Genomic DNA, 16790 nt, shown 5'->3' with positions numbered 1-16790 from the left:
CTATCTATCTATCTATCTACCTACCTACCTCCCTACCTACATCTATCTATCTATCTATCTATCTATCTATCTATCTATCTATCTATCTATCTATCTATCTATCTACCTACCTCCCTACCTACATCTATCTATCTATCTATCTATCTATCTATCTATCTATCTATCTATCTATCTATCTATCTACCTACCTCCCTACCTACATCTATCTATCTATCTATCTATCTATCTATCTATCTATCTATCTATCTATCTATCTATCTACCTACCTCCCTACCTACATCTATCTATCTATCTATCTATCTATCTATCTATCTATCTATCTATCTATCTATCTATCTATCTACCTACCTCCCTACCTACATCTATCTATCTATCTATCTATCTATCTACCTACCTCCCTACCTACATCTATCTATCTATCTATCTATCTATCTATCTATCTATCTATCTATCTATCTATCTATCTACCTACCTACCTACCTCCCTACCTACATCTATCTATCTATCTATCTATCTATCTATCTATCTATCTATCTATCTATCTATCTACCTACCTACCTCCCTACCTACATCTATCTATCTATCTATCTATCTATCTATCTATCTATCTATCTATCTATCTATCTATCTATTTTAAATAGATTCTAAAAACACACAAACTATCCAATCAACTAAACCAGTGGTTCTCAATCTTTCTAATGCCGCGACCCCTTAATACAGTTCCTCATGTTGTGGTGACCCCCCAACCATAAGTCTAGCACCAATTCTCCCAACAGAGCTTTAAGCTGATTGGCAGGAAGGTCAGAGGGACACCCTTACTGTAAACACCTGATAGGTCAGATTGTAAAAATATGTTCCAAGGCACCAGAATAGAAGCTTTAGTTCCTAACACAATTTTTTTATCTTTTCCCATGGTCTTAGGCGACCCCTGTGAAATGGTCATTTGACACAATTCGACTGTGACAGATGATAGTCTTCACAGCCTTTCAGAAAAGCCAGTAGGCCTTTTATAACTTTTGCTACATGTTAAAATACCCTAAGTAATTTCAAACTAATTGCTTACTGCATAATGTGATCCCACGCATGTCTTTAATATGTGCTTGAAGCTTTCTACATCCACAGATTTATGTCCACTTGTTTCCAATCCCTGGAGGCAAATAAAGCAACAAAACATTATTAAGCATTAGTAGAGAGCAGTAGACATGTCAAAATGTTAACTACTGTTCTGCCGGGCTCTCTGGTATGAGCCTCCCGAAAATTCAAGGGCACCAATTTCAGACACACACATGTTTGAAAATTCAAAACAATGTTCTTTATCCCAAAATTCAAAATAAACTAAGCACTCTTTTTGTATTGCAAAGAGCACTCATCCAAAAACAACCAGGTAGTCTGTACAATTTCCCTTAATCAGTCCTTAAGTACTTAGCTTGCAGCTGTGAAGAAACGTCACAGCCCTTCTTCTTCCAACGAAGTGAAACACACACACACTTTGCTCTGCTTTGGTTTCAAAGTCATGAAAAATCAACAAACAAAGTCCGGAGACAGCAAGGCAGTCCTGAAGCGCAACGATCAGATAACCTTCCACAACGGCCAAACCCACACGCTGCTATTTATATCAGCAGCACTAATTACTAGAGCCCCACCCAAACACAGGTAGCCACTCTTATCTCCTGTAATATGCCCTCAATTGGTCTCTTCTACACATAACTCTGCACCTGCGTGGGTCCAAGACTTCCGCATCCGAATCGACCAAAGATAATGGAGATTGACTTCCTGGGCTATGTGCCAAACCCCCCTCTTCCAAGTCACTCCCACCTTCTTCTTCATCCGAGGAAACTGCACTCCCTGACTCTGTTGGCAATAAAACAGGCCTATGACATGTTGAAGTTTCCCCTGCATCCACCTCCACATTCCCTGGGGCAGGAGCTGGGCCAGAGCCAACCACAACAACTACTAGGTTTTCAAATCATAGTTTCATTCTTCTCTCACTTCTTTCTTTCTTTCCGAATCATTCAAATATGAGAGTAATGTTACATGTTAAACTAAAGTACCAGAATGTCAATATTTTCCTCATCATAAATCAGATGCTGGGGAGAAATGTGCAGCTGAAGAGGGAATGTTGGCAGAAGCACTGCGGCTTCCCATGGAGAAGGCAGCACATTCCTAACAAGGGATCAAGAGAAGAGTCTGAGTCTTATGACCTAGATGGGGGGGGGGGGAAGGAACACCTTACCACAGTGATGACAAACCTTTTTTGGTCCATATGCCAAAAGGGAGGATTGCGTAACGTGAGCCGCTTGGCTGCCTCCGTGTGTGTGTGTGTGTGTGTGTGTGTGTGTGTGTGTGAAAGACAGAGAGAGGGGGAAAGAGAGAGAGAGAGGGATGGAATACTCGCAGATACAAGGATACAAGCAAAGATGAAGCGCCACGGATGGATTCATATTATATCTGTTGCCCCCTTTGGCTCTCCTTTGGGTGTGGATCCATTACTCATTTAAAGCATTAATGCCACCCTTCTCTCTCTCTCTTTCTCTCTCTCTCTCTCTCCCTCTCTCTTGCAAAGCAACCCATAGCCTGGAGAAAGGAAAACTGGGACTTCTTAAAAACCACGCTTTTCACAGGACAGTCTTGCTTTTTAATAATTTGTCCCGCGTCCCGCGTGGTTTTTTAAAAATCCCAATTTTCCTTTCTCCAGGCTACTGGTTGATTTGCAAGAGAGAGGGAGAGAGAGAGGGGGGGGAGAGGGAGAGGGAGAGAGAGAGAGAAGGGTGGCATTAATGCTTTAAATGAGTAATGGATCCACACCCAAAGGAGAGCCAAAGGGGGCAACAGATATAATATGAATCCGTCCATGGTGCCTCATCTTTGCTTGTATCCTTGTATCTGCGAGTATTCCATCCCTCTCTCTCTCTCTTTCCCCCTCTCTCTGTCTTTCACACACACACACACACACACACACACGGAGGCAGCCAAGCGGCTCAGTCATGCCTTTACAGTTGTTGAAATCCTTTGCAGGGCTTGCTAATAGATGACAATGGTTTTCTTTCTTTTTTTCTTTCTTTCTTTCTTTCTCTTTCTTTCTTTTGTTTTCTTTCTTTCTTTCTTTCTTTTTTCTTTCTTTCTTTCTTTCTTTCTTTCTTTCCTTTCTTTCTTTTTTCTTTCCTTCCTTCCTTCCTTTCCTTCCTTCCTTCCTTTCCTTCCTTCCTTTCTTCCTTCCTTCTTTCTTTCTTTCTTTCTTTCTACCTCATTTACTGTGATAGGAAAAATTATACCCAGAGCCCAGAAGGGAAAACAAGAAAAAAAATCAAACTTTTGCTACCGGTATTGCATACCTGACCATACCCGTAGGAGCCCACCATTGATTTTCCCCTGAAGAGGAACTCATTCAGTCAAGTTATAGTGAGTCACTGTTATACGATGGGCAGCAATAAATCTCAGCTGAGAGCAGTGGAAAAAGTTGGGAGGTGACTGCAGGGAAATGTTTGAACATTTTCAGCCTATTTTGTGGTAAAGGAGGAGAAAAGCCATTTTCCTTCTCTTTCATTTTACTTTCTCTGTGTTACCCAATTGGGCTTTCTTGAATAGCTCAAATCCCTTTGAGATTTCATCCAGCTATAGATCAAAGAGTTATTGCAAAGGCCCTCTGTGATATTTGGGCAAGACTGAAAGTAAAATTTATTAAATTAGTCATGTCTTAGACTCCACAGTTTGCACAGTTCGATTTTGAGTAATGTTGTTTGAAAATTAAATGTATACGCCATCCAAAGTGAATACAGATAGTCCTCAACTTACAATATTTAATTTAGTGTCCGTTCGAAGTTACAATGGCACTGAAAAAAGTGACTTATGATCAGTTGCAGCATCGCCATGATCACAAGGTTAAAAATTTGGATCCTTGGCAACAGGGGTGGGTTCTAACTTGCCTCACTGCCACTTCGCTTCCTTCTGTGCGGGCATGCCAAATACCCACAGGGAAGGGTATTAAATCAGTGCTCGGAGACTGCTTCAATTCAATAGGTTTCGTCTGGGTCAACCAGCGTAGAGGCTAGGCTGTAAATTGTTGGGCCGCAGTAATTTGGAAAGATTGCTCGCTTTCTATTGTCAGCATCGTTGTGGAGATTACTTGCTTGTAGGAAAATGGAACTTGGAACTCGGAATTCCGAACTCGGAATTTGGAATTTGGAATTCGGAATCTGGAACTCGGAGTTCTGAACTCGGAATTCCGAACTCAGAATTTGGAACTCGGAATTCCGAACACGGAATTTGGAATTTAGAACTCGGAATTCTGAACTCGGAATTTGTCGTCATCGTGGAGATTACTTGCCATGTAGGATGCCCACAGTTCTGTGTCCAGGTTGTAGAACACCGGTGCTTGAGCCATGACGGAGCTCATGATTGCTTCAGCGGGAGTTCGACATCGTCGTCGCCAGTGTTAAATCAGTGCTTGGAGACTGCTTCAATTCAACAGGTTTCTTTAATCATCTTGGTCATACGAAACGCTCTCTACAACAACCAACTCCCAACAAGGGCAACGGCTAATCCGTTGCCCTGTTTATACATTTCTATTAGGCGGGAACATTTTCAGACAGCAGTTTATTTTTGGCGGTTCTTTTAAGCCAAGCCGCGTTTTAACCAATCAGCGACTTTATTGATTATTTCTCTTAAGACATAACAAAGGGCATGCCAAAATTCAAAAAGACCAAGATGGAGACGCATGTACGGTGCCAGAAACTTGACTTCTGCACATGTACAGAAGAAAAAAAAATCCAGAAAAAAATTGCCGCCCAAATTTAATTTAAAAAAAAAAAAAAAAAGACCGCACCATCCACAGAACCAGTTTTGTGACATCATCGTGATGTCACCAGCGGGTTGCTACTGGTTCAGGCAAATAGGTCAGAACCAGGAGGAACCCACCTCTGCTTGGCAACTTACAAACTTACAAATACTTCAATCCCAATTAACCCAAATAATGTATGCTCCATCTGTAGCAAATATTAAAACAATAAAATAGCAATTCTTAATCATCCTTCATCATTCATCCTATCATTCTTTCAAGAAAACCCTTGCCAGTATAGTGGTACCTCTTCCTAAGAACTTAATTTGTTCTGTGACCAGGTTCTTAAGTAGAAAAGTTTGTAAGTAGAAGCAATTTTTCCCATAGGAATCAATGTAAAAGCAAATAATGCGTGCAAACCCATTAGGAAAGAAATAAAAGCTCGGAATTTGGGTGGGAGGAGGAGGAAGAAGAAGAGGAGGAGAACAGTCGCTTCCCAGAGTGAAGGGAGAGTTTCTTTTCTCTGGGCGCTGGCAGAGGTTTATACTCTCTCCAAGCGTCCAGAGAAAGGAAAATGCTTTGTTCGCTCTGGACTGCCAAAACCTCCTTAAGCGCCACCGAAAGGTTCCTCTGGCAGCCCAGAAAAGCCTGAGATGGCCGGGGTTAAAGGGGGAATGGCAGGAAACTGGCTGGGCCTTCATGCCACTCCCAAATTTCTTGGGAAATTTTTTTAGGCTCGGGTTCTTAACTAGAAAATGGTTCTTAAGAAGAGGCAAAAAAATCTTGAACACCCGGTTCTTATCTAGAAAAGTTCTTAAGTAGAGGTACCACTGCATAGGCAAATAATAATAATAATAATAATAATAATAATAATAATAATAATAATAATAATAATTTATTAGATTTGTATGCCGCCCCTCTCCGTAGACTCGGGGTGGCTCACAACAACAATAAAAACAATATACAGTGTAACAAATCTAATAATTAAACGAAAGCATCTAAAAACTTGTCATTTAAAAAAACCATACAACACAAGCATATCATGCATAAAACTCTGTAAGCCTGGGGGAGGTGTCTCAATTACATACTGCAAGGATTATGTTACATTCTTGCTTGATAGAAACATAGAAGTCTGACAGCAGAAAAAGACCTCCTGGTCCATCTAGTCTGCCCTTATACTATTTTCTGTATTTTATCTTAGGATGGTTATGTGTTTATCCCAGGCATGTTTAAATTCAGTTACTGTGGATTTATCTACCACGTCTGCTGGAAGTTTATTCCAAGGATCTACTACTCTTTCAGTAAAATAATATTTTCTCACGTTGCTTTTGATCTTTCCCCCAACTAACTTCAGATTGTGTCCCCTTGTTCTTGTGTTCACTTTCCTATTAAAAACACTTCCCTCCTGGACCTTATTTAACCCTTTAACATATTTAAATGTTTCGATCATGTCCCCCCCTTTTCCTTCTGTCCTCCAGACTATACAGATTGAGTTCATTAAGTCTTTCCTGATACATTGATATACATACAATGTCCTTTTCAAGAATGAATCCTTTCTTTCATGATCACCTTACATTAAAATCGAATCAACCCCAAAGCATAAATATTTTATATTAGACAAATGTTTTCAATCAATAGATGCCTTTAATCTATGTTTTCCAATGGGATAAAATCTACAAATCTCCTCAATTTAGTGCCCCCCAGATATTTTGCAACTGCAACCTCCGAGCAAATGTCATTATGTATATTACCAATCATTTAATAGGATGACTGTACCTGAAAGGCTGTGTATAGTTTCTGTAGCTGATCAAGTGTAATCTGCTGTTCAATCTTGCCAAGACAAAGAATAGGATGTATTAATGCAAGCATGATATGGTACACAACTGAATTTCAGAGATAAGTTTCTAGTTTGATGTCTTGAGTCAATAACTAATATCCTATCCAATAACTAATAGTCAATAAAATGTATTTAGTCCCCTCACAAAGCATAAGGAAGAATATACCCTCTTAGAAGGCAAGTAACAAAATAGTAATACATGAAAACAGTATATAAATGCAAAACCTTAATAAATAACACCCCCAAATGTTCAACTCTACCCTTCTGAGCTAAGGTTTCAGGTGTTTTAGAGAAACAAAAAGCACTATTAATGTGGAATGTATCTAAAAAGAAGTTGCAATATGAAAAAATGTTTTAGCAGAGAGTGAATTAAGTTTTCCTTCATTATAACAGTTTTATTTACATGCCTTCGGCTAATCTATATACAAATTAGCATTTATCAGAACAACAAAAGCAATAAAACATATTTCATACACATGAATGGTGGCTTCAGGGTCTCCGTCCCACCTACAAACTCATAATATTTTAAAGAAGAAAAATAGATATGGGTCTCCAATATCTTCGCTTCAGATTTGGGTGGTTGGCTTTGAACAGAGTGCAGTGCCAGTTCTGTGGCAGCTCCATAGAGATTGAGAAGTGTGCTACAATCCTACGTAACCTGATAAAAATGTATAGAGTGACCTAAAATATACGTCTCCGTTTTCACCTGACTTCTAAGCAACTTAGAAACATAGAAACATAGAAGACTGACGGCAGAAAAAGACCTCATGGTCCATCTAGTCTGCCCTTATACTATTTCCTGTATTTTATCTTACAATGGATATATTTTTATCCCAGGCATGTTTAAATTAAGTTACTGTGGATTTACCCACCACGTCTGCTGGAAGTTTGTTCCAAGGATCTACTACTCTTTCAGTGAAATAATATTTTCTCACGTTGCTTTTGATCTTTCCCCCGACTAACTTCAGATTGTATCCCCTTGTTCTTGTGTTCACTTTCCTATTAAAAATACTTCCCTCCTGAACCTTATTTAACCCTTTAACATATTTAAATGTTTCGATCATGTTCCCCCTTTTCCTTCTGTCCTCCAGACTATACAGATTGAGTTCATTAAGTCTTTCTAAGCTTTCTGTACAAAGGACATTTGAATAAGCTTTTATATACCCTGTTTTCCTGACAATAAGTTACCCCTGAAAGTAAAACATAGGAGAGGTTTTGTAGAATTGCCTAATACTAAGGCATCCCCCAAAAGTAAGACGTAGGAGACGTTTCGTTTCGCAACGTTCCCGAACAGAACATATATAACACTGCTGTCCATAAATTGCATCCCAAAACGCTGCATCAATCAGATTTAAAACACATCCAACACGCATCTAACATGCGGCTGCGTGTTTGGATGCATTTTTGCTGCAGCAGGATACAGGATACAATTTATTGGGGATAAAAATAAGACATCCCCTGAAAATAAGATGTAGCATATCTTTGGGAGCAAAAATTAATAGAAGACACTGTCTTATTTTCGGGGAAACACGGTAACTCTTCATAGACTTTAACTCTGGAAAATCCTTAGTAAAGCCAACAAGGAGAATGCGTTATACTTTGCCTTTCCAGAGGCTCCTGGAGGAATCGGCACGGTGGTGAATGCTTTCGCTCTCTGAGATGTTTTCCATGAGCCCAATGGAGTGACTCCTTTGCTGCCGTTTCAGCAATTCCCTCAGCTGCCATTCTGGAGGTCTGGGAATATTCTTTTGGTCTTCTGAGAAGCTGCCAATTGACACTGCAGAGGCAGTTTGCAACCTGGGGCCTGCGAATGAAGTCTGCGCCCTTCGAAACAGAGAGTCTTTTGTCAACGTCGGCTCTGTTAGCTCATTCAGAATGCTGTCCAAAGCACAAAAACAAAAAAAGTGACCATGTGGGAAACGGCATTATTGTTCATTCATTATTAACCAGTTTTTGGGAACAATAGTAACAAAAGAAGTAAAGTTCCAGACTGGGGTTAGAGTTAATTCTCTTTGACACAATGAGACAGGGTTTTTCACACACCCCATCCATAAATTACCATTGTTTTACTAACAAATAAAGATGCCTGAGGTATGAAAAGGTGAAGTGACTCTCAAATTTGGATTAAAGCTGCAGATAACAAACCAAGAAAGAAGAACAGAGGAAGAAGAAGGAAGAAAAGTGCTTCCTTATGGACACTTACTATGTCAGTAACATTTAAGAGTTTCTGTCTATCTATCTATCTATCTATCTATCTATCTATCTATCTATCATTATTATTATTATTATTATTATTATTATTATTATTATTATTACTACTACTACTACTACTACTACTACTACTTTATGCCACCCCTCTCCAAGGACTCGGGGTGGCTTACAACATACAATAAAACAATGTATTAACATTTCAGATCCAATTAATGAAAGATAAAATCTAAAAAAAACCAAAAGCCATAAAAAACAGTCATTCCTATTCAATCAACTTTCTCTCAGCACATTTATTGGCTGGGGGCAAGAATCTAATGGCCTCAAGCCTGGAGACATAAATGAGTCTTAACTCTTGCGGAAGGCAAGGAGGATGGGGACAGTACAAATCTCCAGGGGGAGTTGATTTCAGAGGGCCGGGCTCCCCACAGAGAAGGCTTTTCTCCTAGGCCCTGCCAACTGATATTGTCAAGTTGACGGGATCTGGAGAAGGCCAACTCTGTGAGACCTGACCGGTCGCTGGGATTCATGCGGCAGAAGGCGGTCTCGGAGGTATTCTAGCCCGATGCCATGTAGAGCTTTATAGGTCATATCCAACACTTTGAATTGAGTCTGGAAACCAATTGGCAGCCAATGCAGTCCGCGGAGTGTTGGAGAGATATGTACATATCTAGGTAGTTCCACAACAGTTTGCGGGGCTGCATTTTGCACAATTTGCAGTTTCCAAACACTCTTCAAAGGTAGCCCCATGTAGAGAGCATTGCAGTAGTCAAACCTCAAGATGATAAGAGCATGCGTGACTTTATATGCTATACAGATTTGGAAATCACTTATCGGTATGGATTCTCAGTGGTTTACAAGAATACAGTGTTCCCTCGATTTTCGCGGGTTCGAACTTCACGGAACGTCTATACCACGGTTTTTCAAAAATATTAATTAAAAAATACTTCGCGGTTTTTTCCCCTCTACCACGGTTTTTCCCTCCCGATAACGTCATATGTCATTGCCAAACTTTCATCTGCCTTTAAAAAACATTTTTTAAAAATAAACTTTAATAAATAAACATTGTGAGTAATAATCTAAATGATTGCTAAGGGAATGGGAAATTGTAATTTAGGGGTTTAAAGTGTTAAGGGAAGGCTTGGGATACTGTTCATAGCCCAAAATAGTGTATTTACTTCCGCATTTCTACTTCGCGGAAATTCGACTTTCGCGGGCGGTCTTGGAATGCATCCCCTGCGAAAATCGAGGGAACGCTGTACTCACAAATAGTGATAAAGCTGAAATAATTTATAGACAACATTTTGTACAAAGCAAAGAAGGAATACGAGAGAGAGGTGAGATTTCAAAAAGAGGCAGTAGACGAGACACTACAATGACAGGCAACTCAACAAGAGGAGGACATTGAAGAGAAAGAACTGGAAAGAGCAACGGCTCTACCAAAGAGTTTGGCTGATTACTTGAGTTTCAACAGGGAATGAGGTGAATATTCTGAAGATGGACACTGCATGTTCTTTTATGATCCAGGTCCATGATCTTGCAGAGCACAGCCTGATGGTTGTGTACTTTTAACAACCTAATCTGAGATTGATTCAAGTGATCCAATTCTATCTGACAAATATACCTGCAAAGCCATAAGTATCTCTTTTATTATATGGAGTTAGTTAGTGTTGTGGTTAGCTCTGGCCCAGCTGCTGCCACAAGGACTGTGGATGTGGGGGAGACATCCACATGCCGCAGGCCTGTTTTGCTCCCGGTGGAATCTGCTGATGAAGGCTCCTCTGACCAAGAAGACATGAGTGACAGGAAGGAGGAGAGTGTGGCAGACAGCTCAGAAGGAGATCAATTATCTAGCTCCTCCTTGGATTCGGAACAAGAGTTAATGATACAGCCACACATGCGGAGAGCGATGCATAGGCAGCAAAAACTGAGAGATTATTATAAAAGAAAATGAGGCCACCTGTGGCTGGGTGGGGCTGTGGTAATTAGTGAGGCTGCTATAAATAGCAGCCTGTGGGTTTGGCCATTGTGGAGGATTATCTGATCGTTGTGTTTTGTGCCTGCCTTGCTGAGTTCGACTTTGTGTGCTGATTTTCCCCCGCTTTGAAACTAAACCAGAGCAAAGGGTGTTTCACTTTGTGAAAGAAGAAGGACTGTGAATTGCCTCACAGCTGCAAGCTAAGTATCACAGAACTGATAAGGGACTTGTACAAATTACCAGTTTATTTGGAGACGAGTGCTCTTTGCTATACAAAAAGAGTGCTTAGTTTATTTGAATGTTTGGTATAAAGAACATTGTTTTGACTTTTAAAATGTGTGTGTGTCTGAAATTTGTATCTGTGAATTTTTGGGAGGATTCTACCAGAGAGCTCGACAGAACAGTTAGGATATAGTTTTATAATTAAGTTATACTTTAAATAAATTAATAATAATTTTCATGCAGATGAAATGTTTAGGAGACATAATGCCATGATCCACTTTTCTCCTGGTTTATATAAATTCCACATTATTCTTTATCATCCAGTATTATACTACTTGCTTCTGCACGCTGTATTACTTTTTCTGTATTAAAAAAAATATATTTACTGTACTGATTTGGGTGCATGTGAACTTTCTGTCCTAAACCTATGCTATTTATTTCAACCTTATCATTCTACTGAATAGAGGAGTAATTTTCTAAAAGAAATGCTGAATTGTTGAAGTCCAGGAAGAGACATCCCTGAGCAGGCATCTTCAGGGGCTAAAACAGATCACTACCCTACATTTATGTAAAAGTATTTAAGCTAAGAGAAGTCAGAATAGGATGGGCATTTGGTGTAAACAAGACTGGGAAAGTTCTATATTCCAGCTGATCCAAGAAGAGGTTCACCTAAAAAAAATTCAGTTTTATCTGCAGAGAGGATATCCAGTAATTTATATTATTTTAATAAACTACTGGCCTCTTTGTTTTATGAATATTGCTTTGCATACTAAATAAATCTACTGGTATCCCACTGGCTTCTGGATGACAGAACTCCTACTTCTTGGGAATTTAATCCTGTTTCCCTTCTATTATAATTGAAAATTATAATTTGCCAGTAATTTGGGTTCTTGGGATTTCTCCGAAGGTTTTTGGGAGCTACAGATTGCTTCCCAAATGTTGTAGCAAACCTATATCTCCAGAACATCCACCATTGCTGTTCTGCCGGGCTCTCTGATAGGAGTCTCCCAAAAATTCAAGGGTACAAATTTCAGACACACACACTTTTGAAAATTCAAAACAATGTTCTTTATCATAAAATTCAAAATAAACAAAGCACTCTTTTTGTATTGCAAAGAGCACTCTTCCCAAAACAACCAGGTAGTCTGTACAATTTCCCTTAAGCAGTCATTAAGTACTTAGCTAGCAGCTGTGAAGAAACTTCACACCCCTTCTTCTTCCAACAAAGTGAGACACACACATTGCTCTGCTTTGGTTTCAAAGGCGTGAAAAAGCAATAAAGTCCAGCAACACAAGATTCCTGATGAACTCCGATCACATATTCTTCCACAACGGCCAAACCCACATGCTGCTATTTATAGCAGCAGCCCTAATTACTGGAGCCCCACCCAAACACAGGTGGCCTCCCTTATTTCCTGTAATATGTTCTTATTTGATCTCTTCTACGCATAATTCTGCGCTTGCGTGGGTCCAACATGTCATCATCTGAAGCAATAGAAGATAAGGAAGATTGACTGCCTGGGCTGTGTGCCAAGCCCTCCTCTGCCGAGTCACTCCCACCTTCTTCTTCATCCGAGGAAACTAAACTCTGAACTGATTCTGTCAGCAATAATACAGGCTTGTGACATGTTGAATTTTCCCCTGCATCCACCTCCCCATTCCCTGGGGCAGGAGCTGGGCCAGAGCCAACCACAACAATTGCTAGAAAATAATGGAGCACAATGGATGGAGTATGTTTCCTGGCTCCCCAGATCATGTACATTTCTCAATGGCTAAACATATGACAACAAATAAAATGATGTAAAGAGGAATGGGATGAATTCTCTTTAGTTTTGACTATGGTCTCCTTAGATCAGGGATGTCAAACTCAATTTCATTGAGGGCCACATTAGGGTGGTGTTTGACCTTGGGAGGTCAGGGTGGGTGTCGCCAGCTTGACATCACTCATATTGGGGGAACCCATGGTGGCCTGAGTGCTCTGCCAGTGAAAACGGACTCCCAAGTTCCGTTTTCAGCTGCAACAGCCTCCTGCAACCCTCTACCAGTGAAAATGGATCTCGGGAGGATGCGGCCCTCCTGAATTCTCTTTTCACTGCAAGAGGCACCATAGGTCAGTTCTTTGCTGTTTCCAGGGCAGCCCCTTGGGCCAGATCTAATCACCCCTTGGGCTGGCTTCTGCTCCGGTTCCTGGGCCTTAAGTTTGACACCCTTGCCTTAGATCAGGGGTGTCAAACTCATGTTGACATGGCATCATTATATGATGTATCAGGACTTTCCCTCCCCCTTCAGTAAACCGGGCAGGGGTGGGGCCAGCATATTCTTATATCTTCACTCCTATCCTTCCTTCCTTCCTTCCTTCATTCCTTCCTTTGTTCGTTCCTTCCTTCCTTCCCTCCCTCCCTCCCTCCTTCCTTCCTTCCTTCCTTCCTTCCTTCCTTCCTTTCCTCTCTTTGATATATATTACCACATGGTTAATCTCATTAACCTTCATTATGTATTGGACAAAATAAATACATAAAATAATAAAAAATCTGGCCTGCAGGCCGCAAGATTTGCACCCCTGCCTTAGATGAACTTTTTTAAACACAGAAGCCAATTACCTGGCTGAAAGCCAACTAAAAATAAACATATGCTGCAGCTTTGTGGTGAGTGATAGTTTTAAACACTGTTCTCATGTTTTGTTTACTCTTCAATGTTGCTTGGTTACATGAAGCTAATTGGAAAGCTCAAGACATGTTCTTTGCTAAAATATATCTGTGGTATTTCCCTACTGGAGATTAATTATTCAAATATCCCGGACGACACAATAAACCAGGCGATATAGAAATAAATTTTAAAAGACAAAATCTCCTTTGAGTTGAATGTCATGGACAGATGTGAATATTTTTCGTATTAATACTATCAAAAGGTTTGTCATTTACTTTTTTTTAAAGGCCCATATAGAAAAAGTTCTCGTTCACTGTGATTAACTAAATTGGTTACAGCACTAGTAAGAATATCTAAGGCGTGTGATTCACATATATGTGACATAATCATTCTATATTCTGCCGCACGAATCCCAGCGACCAGTTAGGTCCCACAGAGTTGGCCTTCTCCGGGTCCCGTCAACTAAACAATGTCGTTTGGCGGGACCCAGGGGAAGAGCCTTCTCTGTGGCAGCCCCGACCCTTTGGAATCAACTCCCCCCAGATATCAGAGTTGCCCCCACCCTCCTAGCCTTTCATAAGCTCCTTAAAACCCACCTCTGTCGTCAGGCATGGGGGAATTGACATGTTCCTTCCCCCCTAGGCTTATAAAATTTATGTATGGAATGCTAGTGTGTATGATTGGTTTTAACATGTGGTGTTTTAAAATTAATTTAAATATTGGATTTGTTTACATTGTATGGCGATTGCTGTGAGCCGCCCCGAGTCTGCGGAGAGGGGCGGCATACAAATCTGATTAATAAATAAATAAAATATAGTTTTGTTTATTCTTAACTGATACTTAACTGGGATGGGATGGGGATGGGAAGGTAATTGACTCATTTTATCCATACTAGCACTTTATCCAATTTAGTTAACCACAGTGAATAAGATTTTTTTCTATATGGGCCTTTAAAAAAAAGTAAATGACAAACCTTTTGATAGTATTAATAAGAAAAATATACACATCTGTCCACGACATTCAACTCAAAGGAGATTTTGTCTTTTTAAACTTATTTCTATATAGTGTTCTGTCGGGCTCTCTAGTATACTCCTCCCGAAAATTCACAGGTACAAATTTCAGACACACACATGTTTGAAAATTCAAAACAATGTTCTTTATAATGAAAATTCACTTAAACTAAGCCCTCTTTTGGTATAGCAAAGAGCACTCATCTCCAAACAAACTGGTAATTTGTACAAGTCCCTTATCAGTCCTGTGATACTTAGCTTGCAGCTGTGAGGCAATTCACAGTCCTTCTTTCACAAAGTGAAACACACTTTGCTCTGGTTTAGTTTCAAAGCGGGGGAAAATCAGCACACAAAAGGTCAAAGTCAGTAAAGCAGTCACGAAACACAACGATCAGATAATCCTCCACAATGGCCAAACCCACAGGCTGCTATTTATAGCAGCCTCACTAATTACCACAGCCCCACCCAACCACAGGTGGCCTCATTTTCTTTGATAATAATCTCTCAGTTGTTGTTGCCTATGCATCGCTCTCCGCATGCGTGGCTGTATCATTAACTCTTGTTCTGAATCCAAGGAGGAGCTAGATAATTGATCTCCTTCTGAGCTGTCTGCCACACTCTCCTCCTCCCTGTCACTCATGTCTTCTTGGTCAGAGGAGCCTTCATCAGCAGATTCCAAACAGGCCTGCAGCATGTGGATAGCTCCCCCACATCCACAGTCCTTGGGGCAGGAGCTGGGCCAGAGCTAACCACAACATATAGTATGAGTGCTGTTGCTATAGTAGTAAGTTGCACATATTGTAAGTCATCAATGAATAAGATTGTGTGACTGAATAACTGGCTTCCCCCCCCCTCTTGTCATAGAAAATTGTGATAGACCAGCTGCTGTGGCCTAGAGATAGAGCGCTTAATAATAATAATAATAATAATAATAATAATAATAATAATAATAATAATAATTTATTAGATTTGTATGCCCCCCCTCTCCGAAGACTCACAACAACAGTAAACAATGCAGTACAAATCCAATAATTAAAACTATAGCTAAAAACACACTATCATTTAAAAACAGTCAATACTACCCAATCATAACCACACATAAATCTTGCATCACAGTCAGGAGGTTGTGAATTTGATGCTAAGTAGAGGCAGAGGGTCTCCTTCTTGGGCAGGGGGTTGGACTGGATGGCCTGCAAGGTCCCTTCCAATTCTGTAATCTGATCTGATTTTTAAATATGCAAGGGAACAGAATTTTCATTCCTTACAAAAAGTGCTTTTGCTGAGATGTGTACTCTTAGCAGGAGTCCTGCAAAAGTTGTTAAAAGTTATTTAAAAATATTCCCTCTGCACTGTGAATTTAATCACCAGCATGCCAGAAATCTAACGTGTTATTATTTTTTTTGCAGGAATACAGTGGCTTTATTCTTAAGTTTCTCCTGTAAGGGTAAACCTTAGGTTTTGCCATCAGAAAGTCCCCAGGGGACTGAAGGGTGATTATAATCCACTGCATCTTCTAAAAACAAAAAACCCCAAAAACTAGCAGACCATCCTACCTAAATGTTCACACTTTTCACTGAAGCTAAATCCAGGGGTCAACTGTGCATACTGAACTCCTGGCGAGATAGAATTGAGGAAGAATCATTGCTAAGCAAAGAAGCCATAGTGCCAGACACAGACAATTATAATTCCTACGCAAGGGGGGAAAACAAACGCTAAACTCCAACAGCTTGGTTTCCCTGACAACCCCACAAGCTTTCCAGACATTGGCAGCTGCAAATAAATCTTGTTTCGTGTTGAAAGAAAGGAAAAGAAAATAAAGGCAGCGATGTGTTTCTGTTTAACGTACAGAGATGTAACATCGTCCTTTCTCTATTTGCCTCTTACCTGGTCAGCGTGGAGGACTCCAACTTTCCAGAAGCAGAACTTGGCCGTACTTTTTTCCTTAGGGGCATTATGGAAACTGAATCGTCGTCGTATTAAATCCAGTGGCTGAAATCTTGGATTTGTTTGTCGTTCATAAGGCAACGGCTTGTGCTAACTTTCATTTAGGAGCCAGGAACCTGCTGCCTGCAATGCTCAGGTTGCTGCAATCTTTGCCACCTCCCTTAAGTCCCC

At 40.2% G+C, this 16790-nt stretch overlaps 1 protein-coding gene across 5 annotated transcripts in view; it reads right to left on the bottom strand.

Annotated features, from left to right (window-relative positions):
* Positions 1–16790, bottom strand: part of LOC139166409 (cilia- and flagella-associated protein 337-like) — a 70371-nt gene extending 53581 nt beyond the window's left edge. For 4 of the 5 annotated variants that reach the window (XR_011558950.1, XM_070749881.1, XM_070749882.1 and 1 more), the window contains exons 1-4: positions 16560–16790; positions 8210–8489; positions 6551–6604; positions 1064–1147 (exon numbers count right to left, since the gene is read on the bottom strand). Coding sequence is in view for 4 of the 5 variants with exons in the window: in XM_070749881.1 (XP_070605982.1) it covers positions 1064–1147; positions 6551–6604; positions 8210–8489; positions 16560–16627 (486 nt within the window). In the remaining variant the exon portion in view is untranslated. The remainder of the gene's footprint in view (positions 1–1063; positions 1148–6550; positions 6605–8209; positions 8490–16559) is intronic. The other variant, XM_070749884.1, reaches the window with a different exon arrangement.

Source organism: Erythrolamprus reginae, chromosome 4 (assembly GCF_031021105.1).
Source record: "Erythrolamprus reginae isolate rEryReg1 chromosome 4, rEryReg1.hap1, whole genome shotgun sequence".
Taxonomy (NCBI): domain Eukaryota; kingdom Metazoa; phylum Chordata; class Lepidosauria; order Squamata; family Dipsadidae; genus Erythrolamprus; species Erythrolamprus reginae.
The sequence above is the reverse complement of the archived record's forward strand: the minus strand, read 5'-3'. Positions and strand labels throughout refer to the sequence as shown.